The sequence below is a fragment of the Marmota flaviventris genome, chromosome 2 (assembly GCF_047511675.1).
Source record: "Marmota flaviventris isolate mMarFla1 chromosome 2, mMarFla1.hap1, whole genome shotgun sequence".
In the NCBI taxonomy this organism is placed as follows: Eukaryota; Metazoa; Chordata; class Mammalia; order Rodentia; family Sciuridae; genus Marmota; species Marmota flaviventris.
In genome coordinates this window covers 49,506,454-49,533,489 of record NC_092499.1, presented here as the reverse complement: position 1 = coordinate 49,533,489, position 27,036 = coordinate 49,506,454, and the positions used below count along the sequence as shown (strand labels likewise).

At 31.1% G+C, this 27,036-nt stretch overlaps 1 protein-coding gene across 6 annotated transcripts in view; it reads right to left on the bottom strand.

The window, feature by feature from the left end:
* The window catches only part of Mipol1 (mirror-image polydactyly 1), a 318,255-nt gene that overhangs the window by 204,238 nt on the left and 86,981 nt on the right, over positions 1-27,036 (bottom strand). For all 6 annotated transcript variants that reach the window (XM_071607845.1, XM_071607843.1, XM_071607847.1 and 3 more), the window contains 2 exons: positions 26,290-26,395; positions 7,898-8,027 (listed from right to left, as the gene is read on the bottom strand). In XM_071607845.1, the coding sequence (XP_071463946.1) occupies positions 7,898-8,027; positions 26,290-26,395 (236 nt within the window). The remainder of the gene's footprint in view (positions 1-7,897; positions 8,028-26,289; positions 26,396-27,036) is intronic.

The window sequence follows — 27,036 nt, the reverse complement described above, 5'->3', positions numbered from 1 at the left end:
TAATAAAAGAACAAAATTTAAGGACATCTGATTCCAAAATATAATATAAAGATTCAATAATCAAGACTGCATAATATTGATAAAGGGATAGACATAGACATATAACAATGGAACTGAATATCATGTCCACAAAACGACCACAAAAGGCCAATTTACTTTTGACAAAAGTCTAAGAATTTAATGGAGAAATGACAGCCTTTTCAACAAATGGTAGCAGAATAAATGAATTTCCATAAATAATAGGGAGGAAAAAAAGGAACTGGATAAGTACTTTACACCTTCCAAACGTACTTCACACGTTCCATAAAAATTATCCATAAATGAATCACTGCCCTACATGTAAAACACAAAAAACTTCTAGAAGCAACAATACAGGAGAAAATCTGTGTGACTTTCCATTTGGCAATGAGTTTTACAGGCAATATCAAAAACAGAATCCATGAATGAAAGTAAAAACCAAATAATAAGACAGGTCTTATTAAAATTTAAAAGTTGTGTTTTACCAAAAGTACTGTTCAGAGATTAAAAAACTAAATTGTGGACTGGAAGAAAATATTTGCAAACCACATATCTGGACTTATATACAGTATAAATAACTGTTTAAATGATGAGAAAAAACACAATTTAAAAATTGGGGGCTGGGGTTGTGGCTCAGTGGTAAAGTGCTTGCCTTGCACGTGTGAGGCCCTAGGTTTGATCCTCAGCACTACATAAAAAAATAAAAATAAAGATATTGTGTCCATCTACAACTAAAAAAAATTTTTTAATGGAAACAAATATCTTAATAGACATTTAACCAAAGAAGATATATTAATTTGTTATAAGGAAAATGCAAACTAAAATATTGAGAAACCTATACAAACCTATAGACTCTAAGGCTAACATTCAAAGCAAGAAACAAAACAAAAACAACAATTCCAAATCCTGGCAAGGATGTAGGGCAATAGGAACTCTGATTCATTGCTTGTGGGAATGAAAAATGGTTTATTTTTCTCTGCAAAAGAGTTCAACAGTTTCTTACAATTTTAACATATATTTAAAATATGACCTTGCAATTGTGCTACTAGGTTTACTCAACTGATTTGAAAATGTTACATCCAGACAGAAACCTGTATGCAAATGCTTATAGCAACTTTATTCAAAATTACCCAAACTTGAGGCAACCAGGATATCATTTACATAGGTGAACAGAAAAGTCAATTGTGATACACCTACACAATGGAATATTATGCAACAACAACAACAAAAAGAACATATTATTAATTCATGGGTCAACACTTTGCTGAGGGAAATAAGCCAGACTAAAAAGGTTATACATATTTTATAATTTCAATCATATGGCATTCTAGAAAAGGAAAAACTATTGGGGCAGGTAACAGGTAAGGAGGGAGGTTGGGGAGGGAGGCAGTAGTAACCACAGATTTGAATAGAGAAAGCATTGAGGATATTTAAGTGGGAGAATTACTCTGCATCCTTGACACCATGCATCTATCAAAACTCACAAAACTTTATAGAGCACAGAGTAAACCTTAATATATGCATATAAAAAGAATCAATCAGAAGGACAAAGAATCCTAACATATCACACAGACTATGATAAAAAAAAAAAAGCCGAAAAACATTACAAACAAATGGCATAATCTTACTTAAAGAAGTGGGGGTTGGGGGTGGGGTTGTGGCTCAGCAGTACAAGGCTCGCCTAGCATGTTAGAGGTGCTAGGTTTGATCCTCAGCACCACATAAAAATAAATAAATAAAATCAAGGTATTGTGTCCAACTACAATTAAAATAAATAAAGTTAAAAAAAATAAGTCAAGGTTGAGGAAGAAGGCAACCTAAGTCAATAAACTGTAAGACTAAAGAAACTGAAAGTAGTACAGTCTCATTAGTAAAGCTATCTTTCATGGGGATAGGGGTTTATGATCTAGAAAGAAGTATAATATATGCTGGAGTTGAATAAATAAATTGGATAATGTTTGGTGGGAGCCAAGTTTCTCACTGTTGAGAGATGGAAACTATAGATGAACAAGAGGAGAAGGCCAGAATGAACTGTGTCATACTGGATTAGAATTAAGGATGCATCAGTATGAACTTATGTTTAGCTTAATATAGATACAGACAGGTTCATAAATAGAGATATTTACGTGTAAACCAGCAATATACAGATACCTTTCCTACTTTGTTGACAGGGACTAAAAAGTAGTCATACTCCAACAACTATGGACACACCTGGCATCCAGATCTTGGTTTCCGATGTTTCCAATAAATATAACTAGAGCTAAGTGGAGAAATGGCTAATTCTAGGAGTGGGGCCTTATATGTTCCTAAAAAAAGGTGACCCTACAATATCTTACAAATGCTAGAAAGTAACCAATCAGGTATTATTACCCTATGTGCACATATGATTATACAACCCATGTAACTTTATATCTACTGTCATATATAACTAATTAGAGCAAATAAAAATATAAAATAAATTTTAAAAAGAAAGTGTTAAAAAATTAAAAGAATGGGGACATATGAAAGGGATATAGGAGCTAATCTGAATAGCTTCCAATGGTCAAAAATAGAACAACCCAAATAAGAGAATCAATAATATAGTATTAGATTATAATACAAAATATTAAATGACCATCCATGAGTCTATACTGATATAAGTGGGTGAATAAATAGGGAGACAATTCCTTTATTGAAGAATTATAAATAATTTATGTAGATTTCTCTCCTGAAGGAGGTTATGCTAATAAGCTTTCTACTACTAAAACAAATACTTGAGATAACCAATTTATAAAGAGAATAAGTTTATTTTAGCGGTATGAATTTTGGAGGTATGAATCCATGATCAGTTGGCCCTATTACTTTGGGCTTATGGTAAGAAAGTATATCTTGGAGAAAGTGTGGTGTGGAGAAAAATTGTTCACCTCATGGCAGGGAACAACTGAGAGAAAGAGGAAGGGGCCAGAGTTCCACTATCCTCTTTAAGGCACAATCCTCAAAGACATGAAGACCTTCCACTAGGCTTCACTTATTGGAGGTTTTACCACTTTCCAACAGTGTCAATGTGCAGAACAGCCATTAAAACCTGAGTTTTGGGGGGACATTCTAGATCCAAACTATGCAGAAGTAAAACTCAACAACCTCTTGTCCTCATTCTTGAGTATGGGCTATACTTAACATTATGCTTCCAAAAAGTAGAGTATGAAAATGGGAAAGGAAGTAACTTTACAGTAAAGAAACCTGGCATAGCCTGCCTCGGGCCAAGTGGTCAAAGTTTATATTTTTGGTAGTAAGTCATGTTAATAGACTATAACCTTGAAATGATATAATGAGAATGGCATTCACTTCTGTGATCTTCATCCTCAAAACTAATAAACTCAGTCTAACCATGAGAAAAACTTTAGAAAAGCTTAAATTAAGAGAGATTTTGAAAAATACATGACTAAACTATCAAGGCCATCAAAAACAAGAAAAATGTAAGAAAATATCACACAACAGGGCAGGCTAAGGAAATATAACAATTAAATGTAATAAAAACATAAACATAAAACAAACCATAAAAAAGGACTTTAGGAAAAATTAGTGAAATCTAAAAAAAAAACTATGGAATTTAGTTAATGATTATATAGTAATGTTGAATTCTAATCCATGACAAGTGTATTATAGTAATATAAGATATTTACCATAAGGTAAACTAAATGAGGTAACTTTTCTATCCTGGTAACTTTTCTGAAAATAAAAAATGATTCTAAAATTCAAAGTTTATTCAAAAATCAGAAGTCCAAGTAAACATGGCATATGAAAGTCTGTACACATATAATCCCAAGAAAAGAAAATAAAGACTGTATTAATGAAGAATCTATATAGAAAAAACAAGTAGCATCAGAATTGGCCATTTTTTACTACAATGGTGAAATAAATAAAAGCCCCAAAGTATTCAAGATATACACAAGAACAGAGAGCATGAACCCTCAATGAACACCAAAATCCCTATGTAGAATGCTTAACCTCTAACAAAAGGGGCATACAAATCCAGGAAGTTCTTTTAGACTTCCATCCACACCCCAACTGCCCAAGGATAAAACAGAACTGTAGCAAGAGAACAATACCTAGTCCAGAAACTGCAACTCAGAGGATTTATCAAGGAAAATCCAACTGTTCCATATCAGAACAAAACAAAATTCTTGATACTGCTTATTTTAAGCATAAGCAAGACACAATAATATTTCATTTACATATACACCACAAATACAACACAAAACATACCAAGCAAGAGACAAGATTACATTAAAAATAAAAATAAAAATAAAGGTGCTGAATGAATTTCTGTCCTCTCCAAAACTCATACTGAATTTGAATTGGCACTAATATAGTTTAAGAGGTAGGTCTTTGTGGAAGTGATTAGGCCACCAAGGCTCCATGCTCATTACATACAATCAAAAAATTCAATTCTACAATGGGGAGCTCAGCTCCCTTTTGTCTCTGCTTGTCCTTCTACCTACCACTCTGAAATGGCTCATCGAGGAGGCCCTTGACAGATGCTCTCATTGATTTTGGACTTACTTGCCTCCAGAATTCAAAGACAAAAAATTTCTGTTCATTATAAAGTACTCATTCTTAGTTATTCTATTATAGCAACACAGACTAACACATAAGGAAATGAAGAAGTTTTCTTACTAGTGATTTGTATTTCAGAGGAATACAAAAAGGCCGAGCATTCCATAAAGTTCACAGAGAAGATGTTAAAATAACAGAGTGAAATGCAAAGGAAAAAAATATTTGAGGGCTGGGGATGTGGCTCAACTGGTAACGTGCTCACCTGGAATGCGCGGGGCGCTGGGTTCGATCCTCAGCACCACATAAAAATAAAGATGTTGTGTCCACCAAAAACTAAAAAAAATAAATATTAAAAAAAATTTTCTCTCTCTCTCAAAAAAACAAATTGAAAATGAAATTCAGTAACCCAGGGGTTCCCCGCAATAAAGAACCCAGGTATAAAAATGCCATATATGGGCTGGGGTTGTGGCTTAGAAGTAGAGCACTTGCCTTGCACATGCGAGGCCCTGGTTCGATCACCAGCACCACATAAAATAAATAAATAAAATAGAGGTATTGTGTCCAACTACAACTAAAAAATAAATATATATTTTTAAATGCCATCTATGATCAAAGTTTCAGTAATGATTATTCAATCCTCTTAAATACAAAATTACAATTAAACAACAAGGGACCCTTTAACTGTAAAATGAAATACAACTTTTACAAACATTTTTTTAAAATATTAATAAAGAGAAAAAGGGGGAGAGTTTAAAAATGCAATTCTTTATTTCATATCTGAGAGTTAAATAATACTGTTTAAATTTGACATATTGCACACAAAAATTTTGATGTCTTAATATTTTAATATTTTTCAGTCTCCTTTCCTAAAACTAGAATTTTTTAAAGGGATTAATGTTTCTTATTGAGAGAACACATTCTATAATTCAGTTTTCTTCAGGTTCTCTTTGACTATTATTCTTATATTCAATTCTTATATTCAAGTACACAGCCCTTGAAATGAGCCAGGTACTTTTAGATATTTACTAAGTCATATAGTCCTCAGAAGAACTTGTGTAAGTTGGGCCTTATTTTATTCATTTAGATTAAAAAAACAACAACAACTGAGTCCCATTGATTCTGAGTAATTTGTATACAGCTAGGAAGCAGCAAAGCCAAAATGCAAAGACAGATTATGGGTCCAGAATCTATCCTCTTAACCTGTACACTACACTGGCTCTCAAATAAAACAGCATGTAGTGAATGAAATCAACATACCAAAAGAAACCTGCGTTCCCATGCTTACTGCTGAATTTTTCACAATAGCAAAAATATGGAATTAACCAAAGTGTCCATGAGCAGATGAATGGATAATGCGGTCTTTTTATACAATGGTATATCATCCAGCTTGTATTAGTCAGCTTCCTGTTACCATGACCAAATATCTGTGACTCAACTTATAAAGGGTGATCTTGGCTCAAGGTTTCAGTTTATGGCCACTTGACCCTACTGTCTTTGGGTCTGTAGACAATACTTCATGGTGGGGAGGAAGAGATGGAAGAATCTGTTCACCTTACGGTGGCTGGGAGCAAAGACAGAAGAAGGGGCTGGGTCCCAATATCCCTTTCAAGGGTCCCTCCACAGTGACCTAACTTACTACATAAGGCCCACATTAAAAGTTCCACCATCTCCTAATAGTACCACAGGTTAGCCTTTAGCATATGGGTCTTTGGGAGACATTCAAGATGCAAACTCTAGCAGAGAAAGAGATATGGAAAAGGAGGAAGAAAGGGAGGGATAGAGGGAAGGGAAAGAAAAGGAGAAGTGAGAAAAGGAAAAGAAAGTTGAGGAGGAAAGGAAGAAAGAAAAAAGAAAGGAATGCCACCATCATTTGTGGCAAAATGGATGGAACTGGAGAACATTAAGTTAAGTCAGGTACTAAAATACACATACTACATATTCTTACTCAAATGTGAAAGCTAAAATGTTGATCTCAAAGAAGGAGTGGAATACTGATTATGTAGTGGGAATGCTGGATAGAGGGAGTTCGGATAATAGTACCAAAATACTGTTAGAAAGAAGAAAATAATTATAGTGTTGTACAGCATAGTAGGGTGATTATAGTTCACCATAACATATTATATACTCTGTGAAGAACTAGAAGAGAGGAGTTTGAAAGCTCCAAACAAAAAGAAATGATAAGGAGGTGGAAATGCTAATTATCTTGATTTGATTGGTGCATTCTGTGTATGTGTTGAAATATCATATTGTATTCCATAAATATGTGTAATTATTATGTGCCAATTAAAAAGTAAAATTTAAAAATTTTAAAAGATGTTTATTTGGGAGCAGAAAGTGTGAAATTTAAGTAACTTTTGTTTGGATTTTTCAATGAATTTAATGTTTATGAAGAGTCTCTATCAATCTTTAAAAAAATGAAGTCATTAATCAAAAAAAAAGGCAAAAAAAAAATTACTAACCACAACCTGTGAACATTTTCATTGTTAATTTTTGTCTCCCTAATGTGCCATGTTTAAATTAGCACTTTACTGATCTTCCTGAGACTAGTATAATAATGGACAAAATAAACATGACATAGGTGTATTCCTTGATCATCATTAAATATTAGATTACTGTATTCTATCTAACTTTACAGGTAACATATTTCTAGAAGCACTTTCCTTAGACTAGCATCATTTGTACCATCTGGTAATATCTCAAGTCCCATCACAGACTGTGTGAATCAGAATGTGCACTCTAGTACGATCCTCCAAGATATCAGATTGTACAATAAAATTTGAGAAGTACTTATTCTAGGATATTATTTTTCTAAGTGTCATCCATTATTTACCTACTTACTTCACCTGGGTTGTAAAAATTATAAACCCTTAGGCTCTACCCTATTCCAAGTATCACTAAAGTTTAAAAGTCACAGCTAAAATAACAAAGGTAAAAAGTAATGGAGTAAAGGAATAGGTATATTAAGCAGAGAGCAGTGAAAGATGCAGCTAAATAAAATAATATTAAGAAATAATATTATCAAGAAAGTGATAATAAGAGATAATGAGAAAAAAATAAGGAGTCAAATAGGAAAGCAGGGTAAGGTCATTGACAAGAGAACTAAGAAGTAGTAAAGTGACTGTATTGAGAGTAATATATACTTCAATTAAAAACACAAAAAAAAAAACCTCTCACCCTGGCAGGCAAATCTAGCATGCCAAAGATTTTAGAAAAGATTGTGGGGACATGCAATATTTTAATGTAACAATAATTATCAGCAATAAATTGAATAGGTAATCACCACATAATACACACATTTTATAAATGTTCCTAATATCATATATGATTTTAAATGTATACATACGCTTTTAGAGATATTTCCAAATCCTTGGCTCGTGTGATTGCTTCATCTCTCTCCTCAATGGCTAATTTCAGCCTAGTCATAACAGCTTCATCTCGTTCCCTCTGTGCAAAATACACTTCTTCAACCAGAGCTACCAAAATAGATTACTCACAATCAATCAGAGAAAACAAAGGAAAAAGGTTACATCTACCAAAAATAAAATATATAATTCCATCATTTTAAGGAACATTTAGGTTATGAAATCAAGTTAGCATCAACTAATCATATGAGAAAATGTTACTTTTAATAGCTATTGCCAAACTGTGATACCATTTCACACCCAACAAAGAAGCAAACATTAAATGGTCCAAGAATAAATGTTGTGACCTTCTGAAACAAAGAAAATCCTCATGTACACTGTATGAATGCATATATATACTTCTACAACTGTATTAAGAGCAATTGGGCAATAGTTATTAAAGTTGAGCTCACTGTGTAATCTAGAAAATACCCGTGTTTTGGAATATAGTCTGGAGAATTTTTTGCAAAAGAAAACGTGTAAAAAAATACTGCAGCATTGTTTATAGTAAGAAAGACACAGAAATAAACCAAATATCTGTCAACATGAGTGGGAATAAATAAATCACTATAAATTCAGAATGGAACACTACCCATTATTTAAAATAAAGTAACTATGGATAGATGGCCAACCTCAAAATCAAAATGTTGGCAAAATAGCAAGTTGCAAAATAAAACAATTCTACCTACTATTTTTGCATAGTGAGCGAGAAAAAAAATGAGCATTATCCAAATTTAAAGGAGGAGCTATCTCAGTGGGAAGGTACAAGAAAAAGAAAAGAAATAAATCAAGGAAGAACAAAAAGGGGCAGAGTTATACTGGTTTGGCACAACTTATCTTCACAGAGCAAGGGGTACGACATAGGTAACAAAATAAATAGAGTCTCTTAGATTTGTATAGCTCTTTATGGAGAGCTTCGATGTTATCTGAAATTGTTATTTCTGAAGCATAATTTCTATTGTTGATATACTTCAGACTTTACATAATTTCAAAAATACCACTGTAATGTTACACAAAGAGGGTCTCAAATACTTGGATTACCAAACCAAATTTTATATATATTGTTAAACCACAAAATAAGCTTGGAAAAATTGCTTGACATGTTCTTTTATTATATAAAACACTGGATTCATACTCAAGACTTCTTATAGATTAATACACAGTTGATCAAAATAGTTATACTATTTAAATTTTAAGTGGTAAAAATCCTGAGAATAAATCAATTATATCTTTTTCATGGTAGATTATGAAAGAACACAAGTGTAAAATGTAATACATAATGTCAAAGCAAAAGTCAAAACCCACTTTCCAGAGGCTGAGTCTAAAGGAAGAGAAGTAAATACATTCATTCATCAAATGTTTATCAAAGTTCTGTGTCAGTCATCCATTTAGTTTTCAGGGCAATGAATATAGTATCCATTTAATAAGTCTTTATCAGTTCCACATTTTATTTCAGGGAGACAGAAAACAGAAAAAATAGACAGAAAGTTAGATACATAAGTAGATAGAACAGGCAGTAGTAAAGGCTTTGGTAAATAAGGCTTCAGGAAAGAACTGAGTGATTTGGTAGATAGGGTACAGAGCAGATTATTTTTGAAAGACTTCTTTAAATAAGTGATATTTCAGCACATTCAAATAAAAAAAGTATATGTCCATATATACTCACATATTCACACACACATAAGAAGGTGTTCTTCTCCCTTTCTCTCTATATGTAAGTAGAAAAGAAAGTAGACTAGGAAAGAGAATTAACTATGCAAGGCCTTGGAATTTTTGGCTGAAGCACAAGAAGTGGAAGTGACAGTTCTGGGAGATCATACTGGGCCTCAAAAGCTGCAGTAAAGATTGTAGATATCATCTAAGCATGAAAGTAGTTATTATATGGTTCTGAACAAGGAAATGAGAACATCACATTTATGGCTGAATGGGAATATTCTGACTTCTAGATGAGAAATAATTGGGCAAGGGTGGAAATAAAGGGGCTACAGTGGTTATCTAAATAAGAATTCACTTCAGCAACTCCCATAAATGATCCTTTCCCTGGAACTTTAAATTACTCGGAAATAAATATACATACCAACATAGAATTTGGATACTATATATACTATAAAGGACTTCCAGAATAAGAACAGTCTGATCAGATCTGTGTTTTAGAAGCAAACTTCCAGAGATTAGAATACTGCTTGTACATATAAATGTGGGGGTAGGAGGAAAGTAGCAGGTTGGAATGTACATATGCCTTAATCTAATATTTACTGTACCAGTCCAGGTGAGAAATAAAGAAATCCTGAACTAAGGCAATGGCAATAGAAATGAAAAAAAGAAAAAGAAAATGGGTTCAATTCAAATCAAAAGAGTATGACAATAAATCCTGTGTTCAGAAAGTACTGAAATTTAGAGAGGGGGGAAAAATCAAAACAGCTGAACTATTAAGCCACTCCTCAATAATTGTCATAAAATTCTGGGATTAAACAATCTATTCCTCACTACTTCCATAGGGATTCCAAGGCCAAAACAAACAAACAAACAAAGAATTCACCTGATACGTAAGGAACTAGATCTAAAATCCAGCTGTAGTTCTACACAACATGCAGTAAACATATGCTTAACTTTCTCTCCAAATGTACATAACTATAAAATCTTAACAGAGTACATGGCACAGTTATTTGACCAAGAAAGAATATTAGAATTCCAACCACACTGAAATAACCATGATTTTTCTCTAGTATCCCCTAATCTGAACTGAATGTAGTTTCAAACTCACGAGAGAGCACTGTGGTACACAAAAATTTCAGGAAAACTCTAGTTTTGGCTGGAGGAAAAGTCCAAGAACTCAGAAAAACTGGGACAATCTGTTGCTTTTTACTTTTGTATTCTCCAATTCTGAATGCTTCAGTGCCGGAGTCCGGCTGCAGCAGAATAATCAGGGGGGTGACGAACGACTTGTGTACGTTGATACAGCAGGAGTAGGAGCCGTTTATTGAAGGACAGGAGCAGTATTTATACATTCCACATAGCTTATCTAATTAGCATAAACTAGATACATCAGTCAACCAATAAGGAATCTCCACACTTAATGGCTTGCTTTTGTTACTTCTCAAACCACTCCCTCTGGCATTTTGCCAGGCACCATCCAGACTTGTTTAGGAACTATAACATTCCCCTGGCAAAATGCCAGGTGTTATTTTTGACTTGTTTACAGACTCTAACACTTCAGCCCTAAGGCAATCTCACTGGGAGGCATCAGCAACAGAAAAAGCGCTATATGGGAGCCAAAGGAAAAGAACCTAACTTTCCTCTCCATTTAGTGGACTCCTGGGAGGATAACAATTGGTATTTCTCTCTCTTCTACTGCCACTGTGAAGCAATCACAAAGTTAGAGGTTAATGCCAGATGATAAAAAATGTGGAGCCTCAAAAATCCAGAAATTAAAGGAGAGAATGGGAAGAAAGTATCTGAGGAAAGCAACACTATAAGAGCTGCATAAGAACCTGCCCTACACATGCATGATCCTTATCAGAATATCAAACAATCAGAGAAGTAAAATAGTGAACAGAAGCCCCAGGTTCTAGAGGAAACCCTGGCCAAGAACACAAAGGACAAATTGGAACTGACTTTGGAACTAACTACAGCTCACAGAGGCAAGAGGCCTGAATCTAACTACATCAATCCTATGCTAAAACATCAACAGGATATAAATAAGACCTAGATAATATTCATAGTGTCTAGGATAGAATAAAAAGTATTTGAAATACAAAACCAAAACCAAACAACAAAAAACCCCACAAAATCTCAACTTGTATGAGAAAAGACACCAAAATGTCATTTTGCTGATATCAAAATGACAAAGAAATTAGAATTATCTGACAAAGACTTTATTCCATTTCTAAAAATGCAATAAATAGGCAGACCATTGTAAATACTCTAAAGGCAATAAATAACTATGAAATATCCATGACATCAATAACATGAAATTAAAGATAAAACACAAAGAAATAAAAAAGAACCAAATGGAAAATTTTAGGACTAAAAAAATCATAAAACAATCAAAATCAAAAACTTATTTAGTGACCTAAATAGCAGGAGGGAGACAGAAAAAGTCAATGAACTTGAAGATAAAGTAATAGAAATGATCTGATCTGAATCACAAAAGAAAAAAAATAAAAAGACTGAAAATAAATAAGCATAGCCTCAGAAAACTATAGAACAACAAAGGTCATACCATCTCTGAAGGAGAGGAGTGTAGTAGTAAAAATTTTCTAAAAATTAATTTTTTAAACTGAAGAAATAAGTGCTGAACAATTCCCAGGTTTGTCAAAGATATAAGCCTATAGGAGAAAGCAGCTAAGTGAATCCCAAACAGGACAAACAATCCACACTCTCACGAAAAATAATCATACTGCTAAAAATTAAAGACAAAGGATAAATGATGAAAGCAGCCAGATGGAAAAAAAAAAAAACATGATTAGCATGATTTATAGGACAACAGTTCCAAAGACCACAGATTTCCCATCAGAAACTATGATAGCAAAATAGAGAAATGGCAATGCATTTTAAAGGTATTTAAAGAACCATTCACTTAGAATTGTGTATTTCATAAAAAAGAATACTTCACAAACTGCGGATGGCAGAGATGGGGTTGGGGGGAATTGAGCCTCAGTTAAGGAAAATTAAAGAAATCAGCAGGTCTGCCCTAAAATAATTGGTAAAGGACATTCTCCAGGCAGAAAAGAAATGATACTAAAAGGAAACTCTGAACATGAGAAATGAAGGTAAACAAAAGACATAGTAAATATCTAGGTAAATATAATAAACTAGTCTCAATATAATTGAAATGTTTGCTGGCTGAAAAAAAACATTAGCGCTCATGGGATTTTCAGTGTATACAAATGTAATATATAAGAAATGAGGAGAAACAGAGGAAAGTAAAGTCCCTTATTTGGATAGGTTTTCAACCTATCAATTGAAATGGTAAAACAGTAATTTTAAATAAACTGAAATGTTATTTATTCACAAATTATTCATGGAAGTCATGAGTAATGAGAGTTGACTGTATTTAATATTTCCTACAATACTCAAATATATATACAATGATATACTAATTAAAATCAAATTGAGAAACTGAAAATGGAATACTAAAACAGAGTCAAATATACTCCAAAGAAGACATGAAAGAGAAAACATAGGGGGAAAAAAGGAAAGCAAATAAAATGATAGCCCTAAATCCAAACATCAGTCAACTAGACAAAGAGAGATTATCAGATTGGATTTTAAAAGGATGATCAATTATGTATATATAAGAAACTCACTTTAAGTACAATGTTATACAAGTAGATTTTTTTAAAAAATGAAGTTAAATCATGTAAAATAAAAATAAAGCTGGCATGACTAAATTAATATCAAAATAAATTTAGAGCAAAGAAAATTACAAGGAATAAAGAGTGGTATTAATGATTGATAAGAGAACCGTTTCATCAAAGATATGACAATTCTAAATGTGAATACACACATGAAACAAAAATTGACTGATCTGAAAGAGTAAGACAAATCTATTATTACAGTTGAAGACATCAACACACTCTCTAACAGAGTAGAAAGAAAATCTGCAACAAACCAGGCGAAGTGGCACATGCCTGTAATCCCAGGCTCAGTAGGCTGAGACAGGATTGCGAATTCAAAGCCAGGCACTAAGAAACTCACTGAGACTCTGTCTCTAAATAAAATACAAAATAGGGCTGGGGATGTGGCTCAGTGGTTGAGATTCCCGGAGTTCAATCCCCAATAACCACCCCCCCCCCCCGGCAAAAAAAGAAAATTCATAACAATATAAGAAATGAACAGTATTATCAACCAGGAAGAGTTAAATGATATTAAAAAAATGCTTCACCATGAATTAAACCTTAAAAATTTCAAAAGAACTAAAATCATACAAAGTATATTTCTGACCATATAGGAATTAGTAGAAATAAAATTGAAAATAATAACAAATCTACAAATATTTGGATATTAAATAACATATTTCTAACTAATCCATGGATGAAAAGAGGAATTCTTATGAGAAATTAGAAGTATTTTAACTGAAAAAAAGAAAATTCTGCATAACAAAAATCTGTGAGAAAGTGAAAGTATTGCCTAGAGAGAATTTCTTTCTTTCTTTTTTTTTTTAAATCAGGGATTGAACCCATGGGTGCTTAACCACAGAGCCAAATGCCCAGCCCTTTAAATTTTTTAAATTTTGAGACAGAGTCTCACTAAATTGCTTAGGGTCTCGCTAAATTACTGATGTTGGTTCTGAACTTGTGATCCTTCTATGTCAACCTCCTAAACTACCGGGATTATAGGAATGCACCACCATGCCCAGTGACTAGAAAGAATTTTATATCACTAAATATGTACATTAGAAAGATCTCAAATCATCACCTAAGATCACATCTGAAGAAACTAGAAAAGACAACCAGGAAAGAAAAGAGGATCAGGAAAAAGGCAAAGGGAAAATAAGGGGAAATACTAGGGAGTTAAAATGACCAAGTTATGGTGTTTCAGGCATGTACAAACAAGTCATAATGAAACATACTGTAATGTATAAGTATAATGCATGAGTAAAAAAATATTTTTTAATAGAAAGGATAACAAACCAAAACCAAATTCTGTGACTTTAGGTAGGCAAAGATCTTCACTATAAAAACAAAGAATCATCCATTTTTTTAAAAGGTGATAAATTAGACTAAAATTTAATTCATTAAAAATTTCTGCTCCTCTGAAGAATATGATAAGGAAATAAAGACAAGCAATAAACTGGAAAAAATTTGGCTTGTGAGAGTTTTAAAAAATTATGTTTTGGATGTGCTTCCTTTATCAGATATTTATTACAATATCAGATACATAAAGGTTGTGCATCCAGAACATAATTTTTAAAACTCTCAAAACTCAGTAATAAAAGTACAACCCAATTAAATAATGGGCAAAAGACTTGAAGAGACACATTACCAAAGAAGATATACAGATGGTAAATAAGCAAATGAAGAGGTGCTCAATATTTTTAGTCATTAGGGAAATGCAAATTAAAACTACAATGAGATAACTACCTATTTATTTAATGGCTAAACTTACAGACTGACCACAACAACTGTAAACAAGAATGGAGAACAATGGAACTCTCACATACTGGTGGTGAAAATCTAAGATAGTACAAACATAATTTGTCAGATTATTTTTTTTAGAGTTAAAAATATTCCTATCATAAAATTCAGCTATTCCACTCATAGGTACTTACCAAGAGAAATTAAAGCATATGTTCATACAAAAAACTAACACAAATAACAAGCTAATAATCAAAATCTGGAAATAATTCAAATTTCTATTAGCATATGAATGGATAAACAAAATATATGACAAACTGCACTGGAATAACTGAATATTCACCTATATAAAATCAAATGATTTTAACCAACAGTTTAGGTAAGTTTAATCAAGAAATTCTTATGAATAGTTTTTGGAAGAAACAGTACTTCTTGGCACAATGTTCATACTTCTTCTATCTTTCCTTATTTAAAGGGATCATCATTACTGTTATTTGGCTGCCTGTGGCTATATTAGTATGCTACCATCTTATTAATTCATCATGCTGTTTTAAAATACATTTCTGTCCAGAATGTAGTACCCAAAAATGAATTCTACTTTTCCATTCTAATTCTATGCAATCTTCTTCCAGGGAAGACAATCATAGTAGCTAAGGGAAAAAAAAAATCTGGTATGGAAAGCAGCACAGTGTATAGAAGAATATGGATTTTTATTTAACTCTAAGCAAGATACTAAATTTCAGCACCTTGTTTTGTAAATTTCTTCAATTATTTTAGTTGCAGAGCAGGTATATAAAATGGATATAATAAAACAATGTGTAAACTGGGCATGGTGGCACACGCATGTAATCCCAGCAGCTTGGGAGACTGAGGCAGGAGGATCTCCAGTTCAAAGCCAGCCTCAGCAAAACTGAGGTGCTAAGTAACTCAGTGAGACTCTGTCTCTATATAAAATACAAAATATGGCTGGGGATATGGCTCAGTGGTCAAGTACCCTTGAGTTCAATCCAGGTACCAAGAACAAAACAAACCCTAGGTAATTGTTAGGAAAAATTAAATTAGACAATATACAAAAAGTCTTGGCCAAATAGGTAAATAAAATAAAGTGGATTCTCACAGACTCACAATGTGACTATGTGTGTGTGTGTGTGTGTGTGTGTGTTTGTGTATGTGTGTATGTATGTATAAATAATGTGATTTTGATTATTTTGAACAACACATATAAAAAAAATTGAGTTCAAAGTTTCTCCTTTTTAATTGGCATGAAAAAATTATAAACAAACTGAAAGAGAAAAAATTCAGAACCCATTGTATATTTTATGCTGCACACCATAATGACACTAATCTATACATAGTATCATGATTTTTTGGAAAGTTTAATGAAATTATAAATATGTAAAATTTGTAAGATGATAAAATGTAAAAATCACAATCTCATTACAAATTAACATGGATATGATGTCACCTGGAATATTCTATCATGGTATACATAAATTAGTAGATTTCAGTAATAAATAATTAGCAAATTTTAAATACCAACAGGTTTCCTACTATTTCTATAAAATGTGATCAGAGCTTCATAAAGCAGATTTAATCCAAGTTATGTTTCACTTTACATACAACAGCATCTGATGAAAGGGGTAAAGATAATGTCTTGGGGTTTATAAGAAGATATTTTGTACTTAAGGGTAAAAATATTTTATATGAAGGGCTTATTTGGTGCTGTGTCATCAGGAAAAAAGTTTTTTTCTTTATATATAATGCTGCTTAAGATCTAAACAGGTATATGTATATTTCAAAGAAGGTACCATTTAAGTATTCTAAGGTTACATTTAAAAATGCCAGATAACTTGCATAAATGACATATGTATAATTTGGTCATATGATTTATGAATAAGAAATTTTTAAAAATTAAAGTATCACTGTATGTTAATTTTCAACATTAAGTTACGTGTAAAAATTTTTTATTATAAAAACCTGATTCTTTTCAGAATTCAGTACTTTTAAAGAATCAATATGCAACTCTCAAACATTTTTAGTAAAGAAAACTTAATTGTAAACACTGAGCTTTTCCAAGGTAGATGACTATTACAAAGTTCACTAGAAAATCAATATAGCATTTTAGTTGGAATTTGCTCATTAAACACCCACAGCTCTAATGCAAATTATGATGGAATGAATAAAGCAAATACGCATGCTTCTTTCTTTTTATTAAATGTAAAATCTACTGTTAATTGCATCTCGTATGTCATACAAACTTTTCTCCTTAACTATTAAATAGAAGCTTTAACAAAAGTCATTAGAGATTCTCTTTCTTTGGCTTGAATAAATTTCAATATTTGTTCAGTAAAGGTTCACAGCAGTTAAATTACATTAACAAATATTATTAGCTACTATGTAAGCCAACCAAGTAAAATACTTATATTGTAGGTAAAACAAATCATTGGGTGTTTACAATAATATTTGGATATCTCCATTTTTAAACACGGTTATCAAATATCCTATAATTCTTAGTCAAATGAGAAAGATTCAGAGAGGATCAACCTTACCCCCACCCCCCACCAAATACTCAAATTTGTTTAGTAAGCTAATTGTTTTCTAATATGGGCATGAGTAAATATGAATAAGCTGAACCACACTAAAGTATGAGTTTATTGAGTCAAAGCAGAGTACATATTTTCTTAGTAGAACCCAAGTCTACATGTTCTATACTTTTCAAACTAGTTTTAAAATATAGTAGGAATGAGACCATATATTTGAAAACATTCTAGTTTAAACATTGAATCATGATTCTCTAAGTAACATATTTGAAAGATATTTCTCAGATAAAACAATCTGTTAACATTCTCATGGTAGTTATATAAACATAAAAGGCTGAATTAAAGAGAGGGAAGAACAAGTAATTAGGAATTTAAACATATCAAATAATCACTGAATACAATTCATGTTCCAAAACAAAAACTAGTTTTGTAAAAGACTGCCCTTTTCCTATATATGAAAGAATCTATGTATGACATAAGAGTGTATGAATAGTTACTGTTACAGCTTCATACTTAAAAGTAACCATTCTGGGGAGATTTATTATAATGTTAAATAGATTCCTTTAAATATATAATAATGAGTGTTTTATTAAATTACCACATAGACATTTCAGAACCACAAACATTGTACTATATGCTTTTTAATGTCTTAAAGTTATCATTTCTATTTCTTTGTGTAAACTGGTGATTAGAAATTTAAAAAGAAACAGTAAAGGCTCCATGCCAGTAAAAATTATCCAAAACCTACTTCAAGTAGTCTGATGCTTGCTTTAGGCACCACAATGCATAATTCAATTTTTTACTTTAGAACTTGTTTTATAGGTTAGATTATTGTGTTTTTCTAAAACTGGAGTAGATTTTTCAAAAATTTACATTATTTTGTAAGTAACTTTTTCTGATTAAAAAGTAGTAGAGGCTCATATAAAAATTTAAAGGAGACAAATAGTTTAACATAGTTTTAAGTTTCTGTGAATACTGAAAATAAGTAATGTACTGCTATACTGTTAAATATTCTTCAAAAGAAACAAAATTGTGCATGAAATTTTTATCATTTGGACATGCCATATTTTATTCAACTAAGATGTTCCTAATATTGGATTTTACACTGTCCTCAAGTATTTGTTATGTAAACATTAATGTAATGAAATCTTTGAACACAAATCTATTTTATAAATATGCATATCTAAGGAAGAAAATTCCTAGAAGTGTGCTGACTACATTATAAATCAACTATTTAAAATCTTAAGAGATATACTATCAAACCTTCCTTTACAAAGCTGCTGTAAATTCATATTCAGCACCAGTACATAAATTATTAAAGATTAACTAGAAAGTTATATAAAATAGTAACAAAAATATGAAACACAAAATTTTAAAATAAACCCCTCAGTAATGTATATCGATGTCTCTCTCTATATATGTATGTACTATAGATAACTCAATTGTAATTGCTACCTAAACATTCTCAGTATCATTTCCTCTTTAGAACCCAAAGTGAAAGTTTTAAGATCACTTTCTGAAAAGTTGTTTATGTATTTGTTTGTAATACATTTAGTTTTATATGGTCTTAAATATCTGATATTTATATGGTCTTAAATATCATGTTAAATCCCAAAATGCAATATCTAATAAAATATTTCCAATTGTTGGTTACTGCTGTATGTAATGGATTGTCTTGTCCACTAAACCTTTATTTCAAACAAATTTTCCAGAAAACAAACAATACAAAACACTTTTCTTGGGAGAGAGAATACAAAATGACCCTATTTTATCCTCAAGTATTATTTGGCTGATACTTGTCAAAATATATCCTGATTTGCATCCACAGAATTCTGTAGCCTAAGACAGTAATATAATTAACATTCTAACTATCAATATTTCTACCTCTTCTATTTCATACAGATAGTTCTTTCTGTTTTCATCTGAAATTACTGGTCATATTCTAGAACAGCTTTTTCCTTATGAGTTAAAAAATAACTATAAATAAGGATTTAATGTTCTATTATAACTTAATGCTATTAAGGCATTCAAGTATTAGAGGAAAGGCTATCATATTTTATTGATAACCTGTAAGTTATCATATTTTATTGATGGTCATTATTATATACATGAAAAAAATGGGATTCCAATGTGAATTATTTCTTAAGAAGTAAATATCCTATTTTTTATGCTTCTTGTACAGAGAACTCACTCTATTTGTAATTAGTATATGGTCAATATCATTTGAAATCTGGTATACAGTAAGGATCTTTTTACAAGGTAATAATGTAAACTTTTCTATTACACAATAATTCTTATTTTCCATATTAATTAATTAGGGTAACTTTAATATATCTGCTATTATGACAGATTACATATCTGTATTTTAAAGATTTACATTTGAACCTAAATAGAGAAATTTAAGATGTAAGTTTCAGGGATTCTATGTTCTGATCCTCTGGGTAATCAAAATTAAATTCTTCCTTACCAAAGTGAAATTAACATTCTCTGTAATAAGAAGGAATTGACAATTTTTTTATTTACTATTTCCCTAAATTTGGATGCACAGGAAGGAATCTATGTTTACAGAGAAAAAGCAGTTTTAAGTGCTTGCATTTTGGGTATAAGTAAGTTAGGCAAATTATATAATCACTGAATTACTAAAATGTAGATAGATAGATGGACAGACAGACTGACTTATAAACACAAGATTTAGGAACTAAGGAGTTCTTTTGGCTAAAACCCAATATTGGCTTTATTTCAGTTTAATTGGAAGAGGATCTCAAATTCATCTTCTCCATGAGATATCAGGAACCTGGATTTCTCTTTGTACCAAAGGTTAATAAGAAATGTGTCTGCAAAAGTCAAACAGCATTAAATACCAAAAACTGATTATTATTCTACAGGAGTTGTTCTGTCATTCATAATCTCTCCATGCTCCAACCTTCCACAGCTAATCTTTAATGGATGACATGCAAGAAAGAAAAATAACTAACATAAAGCAGAGGCTCTAACGTGAGCTTTCAAGAAATAGAAAAATAAGGCTTTTAAAGAAACACAAATATTTTACATATCACAAAATAACATAAAAATAACATAAAAACATTATTTAAATATTTTACGCAAAATTTAAATATCATCTGGATACTGTAAAAGCAACAGAAAAATAAAACTTAAAGAGACAACAAATACTAAACAATGCCCACTGAGACTATTTAGAAAAAAGGAAAGGTTTAATTAAATTAGCTATTTTTGAGAGTTATAAACAAATCCCTGACATAAGAGCAAATTAATGGCTACAAATCATACTATACAATATTATCTCTTATTGTTAAACTCAATTTCATTAAAATAAATTTTGAAATATTTAATCACTTACTTTATGTGAGAAGAGACACTTAAATACAAATATTCAATGTTTCTAATGTATTTCTCTAAATTTTTTCCTAGTGTTTGAAAACCATATATGCTAATAATTTTCAAATGATATTATCCATGTGTATAACTAAATAAGTCAAAACAAAGTCAAAATTCCTACATGGCCGCAATGAGATAATTTCCCCACCCCAATGTCAACACATAGGAAGAAATGAGCTATACATTCTGCTTTTCCTAAGACTACATTTTTCATCTGTTTTCATTTTGTAGAGATTTTAAAATTTTATCATATTTTCCAACTTTTTCAATAAGATTAAAATGAAAAATTAGACAAAATGAAAAACTGGCACATGGGAGATGACACACAGCTATATTCCTAGCTACTTCAGGAAGCAGAGACAGAAGGATAGTAAGTTTGAAACTGGCCTGAACAACTTAGAGACTGTGTTTCAAAATAAATAATAAAAGAGCGGGGGATGTAGCCCAGTGGTTGAGAGCTTGCTTAGCATGCCTGAGGCCCTGAGTTTTGATCCCTAGCACCACAGAAAATAAAGAGTGGGTATTCATTATCCCTAGAAAAATACTGAGGTTCATTTTATTGAGATAATCAATATACTTTTAAAAAGAAACAGAAATTTATTCTTTGTAAAACAAAACCATATATAAATAACAATGGGGTAGTTATATGTGTATAGAACTAGTATGGAACAGTTTCTTATATAACTCCAGAACTATGAGAAACACTTTGACTATATCCCCTTTAAATGAAGAAGTCTGAAGAAAAATGATGGTGACAAAGTTGTCATCACCACAGCTATAATTTACTGAGTAACTTCTATGGGTTAAGCACTTCATAAATATTATCTCACTTAAATGGCATAGCCACCTGTAGTAGGTTTTAACCAAGGCTTAGTGAAGCTGTAATTACACATGATAAGTGGTAAAAAGATTATAACAAAGGTCTAAATCCAAAGTCTGAGAATTTAACCACTATCTACCCACACATGTATGGTATATGATTGTGAAGTGATGGAAAAAAAAAGAAAAAGAAATGATTGAAATCTGTCTTATTTGTTGATGTATGTCCATTGGTTAACACAGTGCCTTGTACATAAGGGGCTCTAGATAAACTTTCTTATTCAACTGGTAAAGAAGTTAAGCATGATTCTTATAAAATACTGAAGTATATAATAATCAGTGTCAATGGTAATGATGATGATAATAGTAATGTACAAAAAGGAAGGGAAGATAAAAGGGTCAACCATCTGAGATTTAACCAAGATAGAGGATACAACTGAGTTTCAAGCACACATAAAATCACATAGAATGGCACTGCTCACACTCTGTAAAAACCAAAGGAAAACAAAGCAAAAGATTTGAAACTAAGAACATTATTTCATGATGGTTTATCATAGGGATACAAGCCCAAATCCTTTGTATGCCATTCTTTTATTCTGGATTCACATATTAGTAAAATGTATTAGTGCTCTGTGTGTGTATTCCATATATATATATATATATATATATATATATATATATATATATATATATAGTTTTTCATATAAAAACTAAATAGAATAAAATATCTCATAAATTTTGACAATGATGACATTATCAAAAGTTCAAGAATTTATGAAAATACAATAATTTTATACAATATTAAATAAAGCTATAACATATTGAGTACTAGTTATAAAACAGGTGCTTTTACCATTGTCTTTAATCCTTAAAATAACCTGTAAGTTATTATTATTTTTTTACCATGGGAAAAAGTCAAGAGAGGTTAAGAAACCCACCCAAAGGCATACAATCAATATTAACTGTTAAAACTGATTTTAACCTAGGACTAATCCAAGGCTTCTGGTCTCCCAGTTACATCAAACTGCCTAAGGAGAACTGGACACATTTTCTTTTATGTGGTTTAACTGTACCAGATTCTTAGTCTTATAAATTATACAGCCAGTTGGGAAGAAAAGATTAATGTATACATAAGTTACATGATACACATACAGATATAAAGATAAATACGGAGCAAATCTCAAAGACCAGAAAACCTGCATGAGGAAAATGGCAAGACCGGATCATAGATATCATATGGTTTCTATAAAACTTTGGTTTATATGGTCATTATGTCTCAAACCTATCATAGGATTTTTTTTTTAACATTCAAATGCAAGTATTTTTTTAAATCACATCTTTTAAAAGTAATATTGACTTTTTCTAAAACTAAACTAAATCTAATACATGTTCATTGTACAAAGCCTGAAAAAGACAGAAACCATTCACTGAACCAATAGCTCCATTTAAATAACACCCAAACTTCTCTCTCATTCTACATAAGACACGTATGAATATTGTTTCTTTTAACAAAATTATATTTATATAGTTTTTCCCTTAGAGCTTTCATTTAACATTGAGTCATGAAGACTTTTTTGCATATCATCAAATATTCTTTGGAAAGTCTCCCAGCATAAATGTGCTATAATCTAACAATTTCTTTATTGTTAGATTGTTTCTGATTCTCTTGCAATCATAACTAAAGCTGTGTGAACATACTTGTGTATATGTTTATTTTATATACTCAAAGGAAATGACTGCTTTTTCCATAATATTTTAACCTTTAAAAAAATTCTCTAGTGTCATACATTTTTGTTTGCTATTTTTAATATTTGGCTCAGACGTTTTTACAATTCTTTTATTGTGGAATAGTTTGATGTTTTTAAACTTATTTGCTTAAGTACATTACTTAGACATTGTGTATATTCATAATATACATTACCAAATACACTTTTTATTTTGAATATAAAAAAGTAGTGATAGAAAAAACATTTATACTTATGTGGACTATTTGTTATAGGAAACAGAACTTATAACATGTAATCATAATTCCATACTATTCCTCTTCTCTTAAAATACTAACATGGTTGTTTCTGTTATGTTTTGCTTTTTGAGTGCACTTGGTACTGGTCCGATAGAAAATAAGTGTACTTAAGATCACTGGGGTAGAGGAAGATAAGAGGGAGAAGAAGGAAGAGAGGGAAGGGGATAGTCCTAAAGATTGAAATGGATGGGCTGGGGATGTGGCTCAAGCGGTAGTGCGCTTGCCTGGCATGCGTGCGGCCCGGGTTCAATCCTCAGCACCACATACAAACAAAGATGTTGTGTCCGCCGATAACTAAAAAAAATAAATATTAAAATTCTCTCTCTCTCTCTCTTTAAAAAAATAAAAGTAAATGTATTTTTTAAAAAAAGATTGAAATGGAGAAAATTACATTAAATGCACTTATGAATTCATCAAAATAAATATGTATAAATCACTACAATAAAAAAGTTTATACATTTATATAAGATACATATGTCATATTATATAAATAAATCTATACATTCCCAGCTCTTTTTTTAATTTTTTATTTTGAGAGAGAGTATTGCTAAGTTGCTAAGGGTCTTGCTAAGTTGATGAGGCTGGCTTTGAACTTTCTATCCTTCTGCCTCAACCTCCTAAGCTACTGGTTCTACAGGCATGTGCCACTGCTCCTGGCTTTAAAATATTTTTAAAAGACTGTGAATATAATTAGAAATGAGCTCACTAAGGGATTACAGTTTTCAGAGTTTCAAAACAGTGGATTTTTAAGCAATTCACTATTATTAAAATTTGATATAACAGTAATAATCCTCTCTAATGTTACAAGTAAAGTATGTTTCTTAAATAAGGTAGAAGTAAAACATTAAAAAACAAAAATCAAATTGAAAATTAATAGTTTAAAAAACTTTTTGAAGGATTTTTGTTTTATCTCACTTTCATGACAGTGTTTTGACATTTTTCTTTTGGACACATCTCTTGAAACAGATTGTTTTGTTTAATTAATAAGAATTATAAGATAATCAAATTTTCTCCATGTTATGCATGCATGTTTCAAATGTTCTATCCAGGGGAACCTTAAATATATCAATAAATATTTAAAGGGCATGGTTAGCCATATTATACAATAGATTTAACTTCTTAATGAGCACCCTAGGAGATATATGCTATGCTCATGAATCTCAATAAGTCTTAATGTCCCAAAATTATCCAATTACTTCTGTAAGATATATGAAAAGTTAAATTTTTATGTCTATACCTCCAAACAAGCATACTTTCTATATGCAATACCATCCTAACAGTTAATATGTATATACGTATATGTGTGTAATTGATTATAAAAACCCAGAAAATTCCTAAATTATTCTAAATTTGAATTATTCATTTTAACACTATTAATTTTCCTTAAAATATATTACTCTCATCTTTTCCCCAATAATAAATAAACAAAAACATTACAGCAGTTTAACATTAATAGAAAAGCAATGATGGTGTTCAGCTGGCGTACTTATTCATGGTCATCTTGGTTATATCTTCATGATGTTTAGTTCTATTTTCCAAAATAATATTTGAAGACAGGCTATACTAACTAATCATGTATCTGACCTTAGATACCAAGATTCTTTTACAGGTGGCTTATACAACATACTTATAACCTCAGTCTAATCACAAAATAAGTTATTTTCAAAAATCATTGCAACTGATGTAAAAATGTTAAATTAGTAAAAATGCCACTGAATGCTAACATGTACTATTTTATTAAATTTCTCTTAACACATGAAAACAATATGAAGGAAAGAGCCACAGTGACACACATACATGAATATCACAGACTTCAGAATCATTTGCTTATATCTGTAACATATCACAGATATGTTAAAAAAAATTTTCCCCTTGAAAAGACCTGTGAATAAAGACAAGACTCCAAAAATATATTTAAGGCAGTCATTTATAACATTAAACTGTGGCAACCTGTCACTTGAATCTCAGGGAAAACATGATCTCTTATCATTATCTATATAATCAAATTTTAACTTCTTAATTGTACAAAACAGATTTTTTTAATCAAATGCAGATTTCCTTTGTAATGAATATATGATTATCTTCATACGAAGGGGAAATATTTCCTCTCAACGAGCTAAAAAAATAAGTGGTATTTGAACTGCTGGTTGAAAGGTAGAGGCACTGGTAATCATTATTTCCCCTTGTTTGTTCAGGCCCTTCCAACAAAACAAACAACCTTTTTGTGATTGGATTGACATGGTGTTAACAATGCATTTAATGCCCAAATCAGTATGAATACAGGTAAAGCTCTCACTAATACCAGTACCAGGATGTTAAAGCCACCTATTTTCTAAGCAGCCAAAAAAAAAAAAAAAAAAACAGAGCTTTCCCACCTTTGGCAAATACGGCAGTATGCTAGTATTCACCAAGACACATCATATAATAACCGTGTATGTGAATTCTTCAGGCTGTATGCTAACACTCATCTACTATACCTGCTGCCTTTTCAGCAATTTTAGCTTCTGCTGCTTTCTCTTGGAGTTCCAGTTTAAGCTTTAATTTTCTCTGTTCTTTATCCTCTTTAGCCAGTTTTTCTTGAAGCTAAAACACATTTAAAAATATAAATTCTTATCTAAAAATGTCTTCCTCTCAAAATGAATACCACTGTTGTATATAATTATATATACTAATAAAAACATTTTAAAATGTCTTCTAGATTTATGATTAATCCCAAAGTAAAATTTTGTTGTTTCTTAAACCTTTATATAATATTACATTCAATTATCTAAATTTATGAACTCCAGGGTAAAAAATTAAGCTTGAAAGATATTTTATAAAGTAATGATTACCTGTAATCATAATTATAAAAACATTCTATTACATACTTAATTTGTATGTAGATAAAACTAAGAAGTACATTATTATAAAAATAACTACTGTAAAAGCAATCTCGCCTATTTTTTGTTAAAGCAAAAGGTTTAGATGGATGTTTCAGTTTTATAGCTTCTTAGTACTTCCAATATTTTGAAACAAAATTAATTAAGATAATAATCATAATATCTGGTACAAATCTGCCTCTGTAACTGCTACCTTGTCATATTCCTTTTAAGTTGGCACTGGTACCAGACTCACAATTGTCATGTAGCGATTGATAAATCAAAGTACAGAAAATGTCTCATGCTCTCATATCAGAATTCTTCCACATGTTTCTTATTTTTAATTCCTCCCCAGGCTTTTGTCAT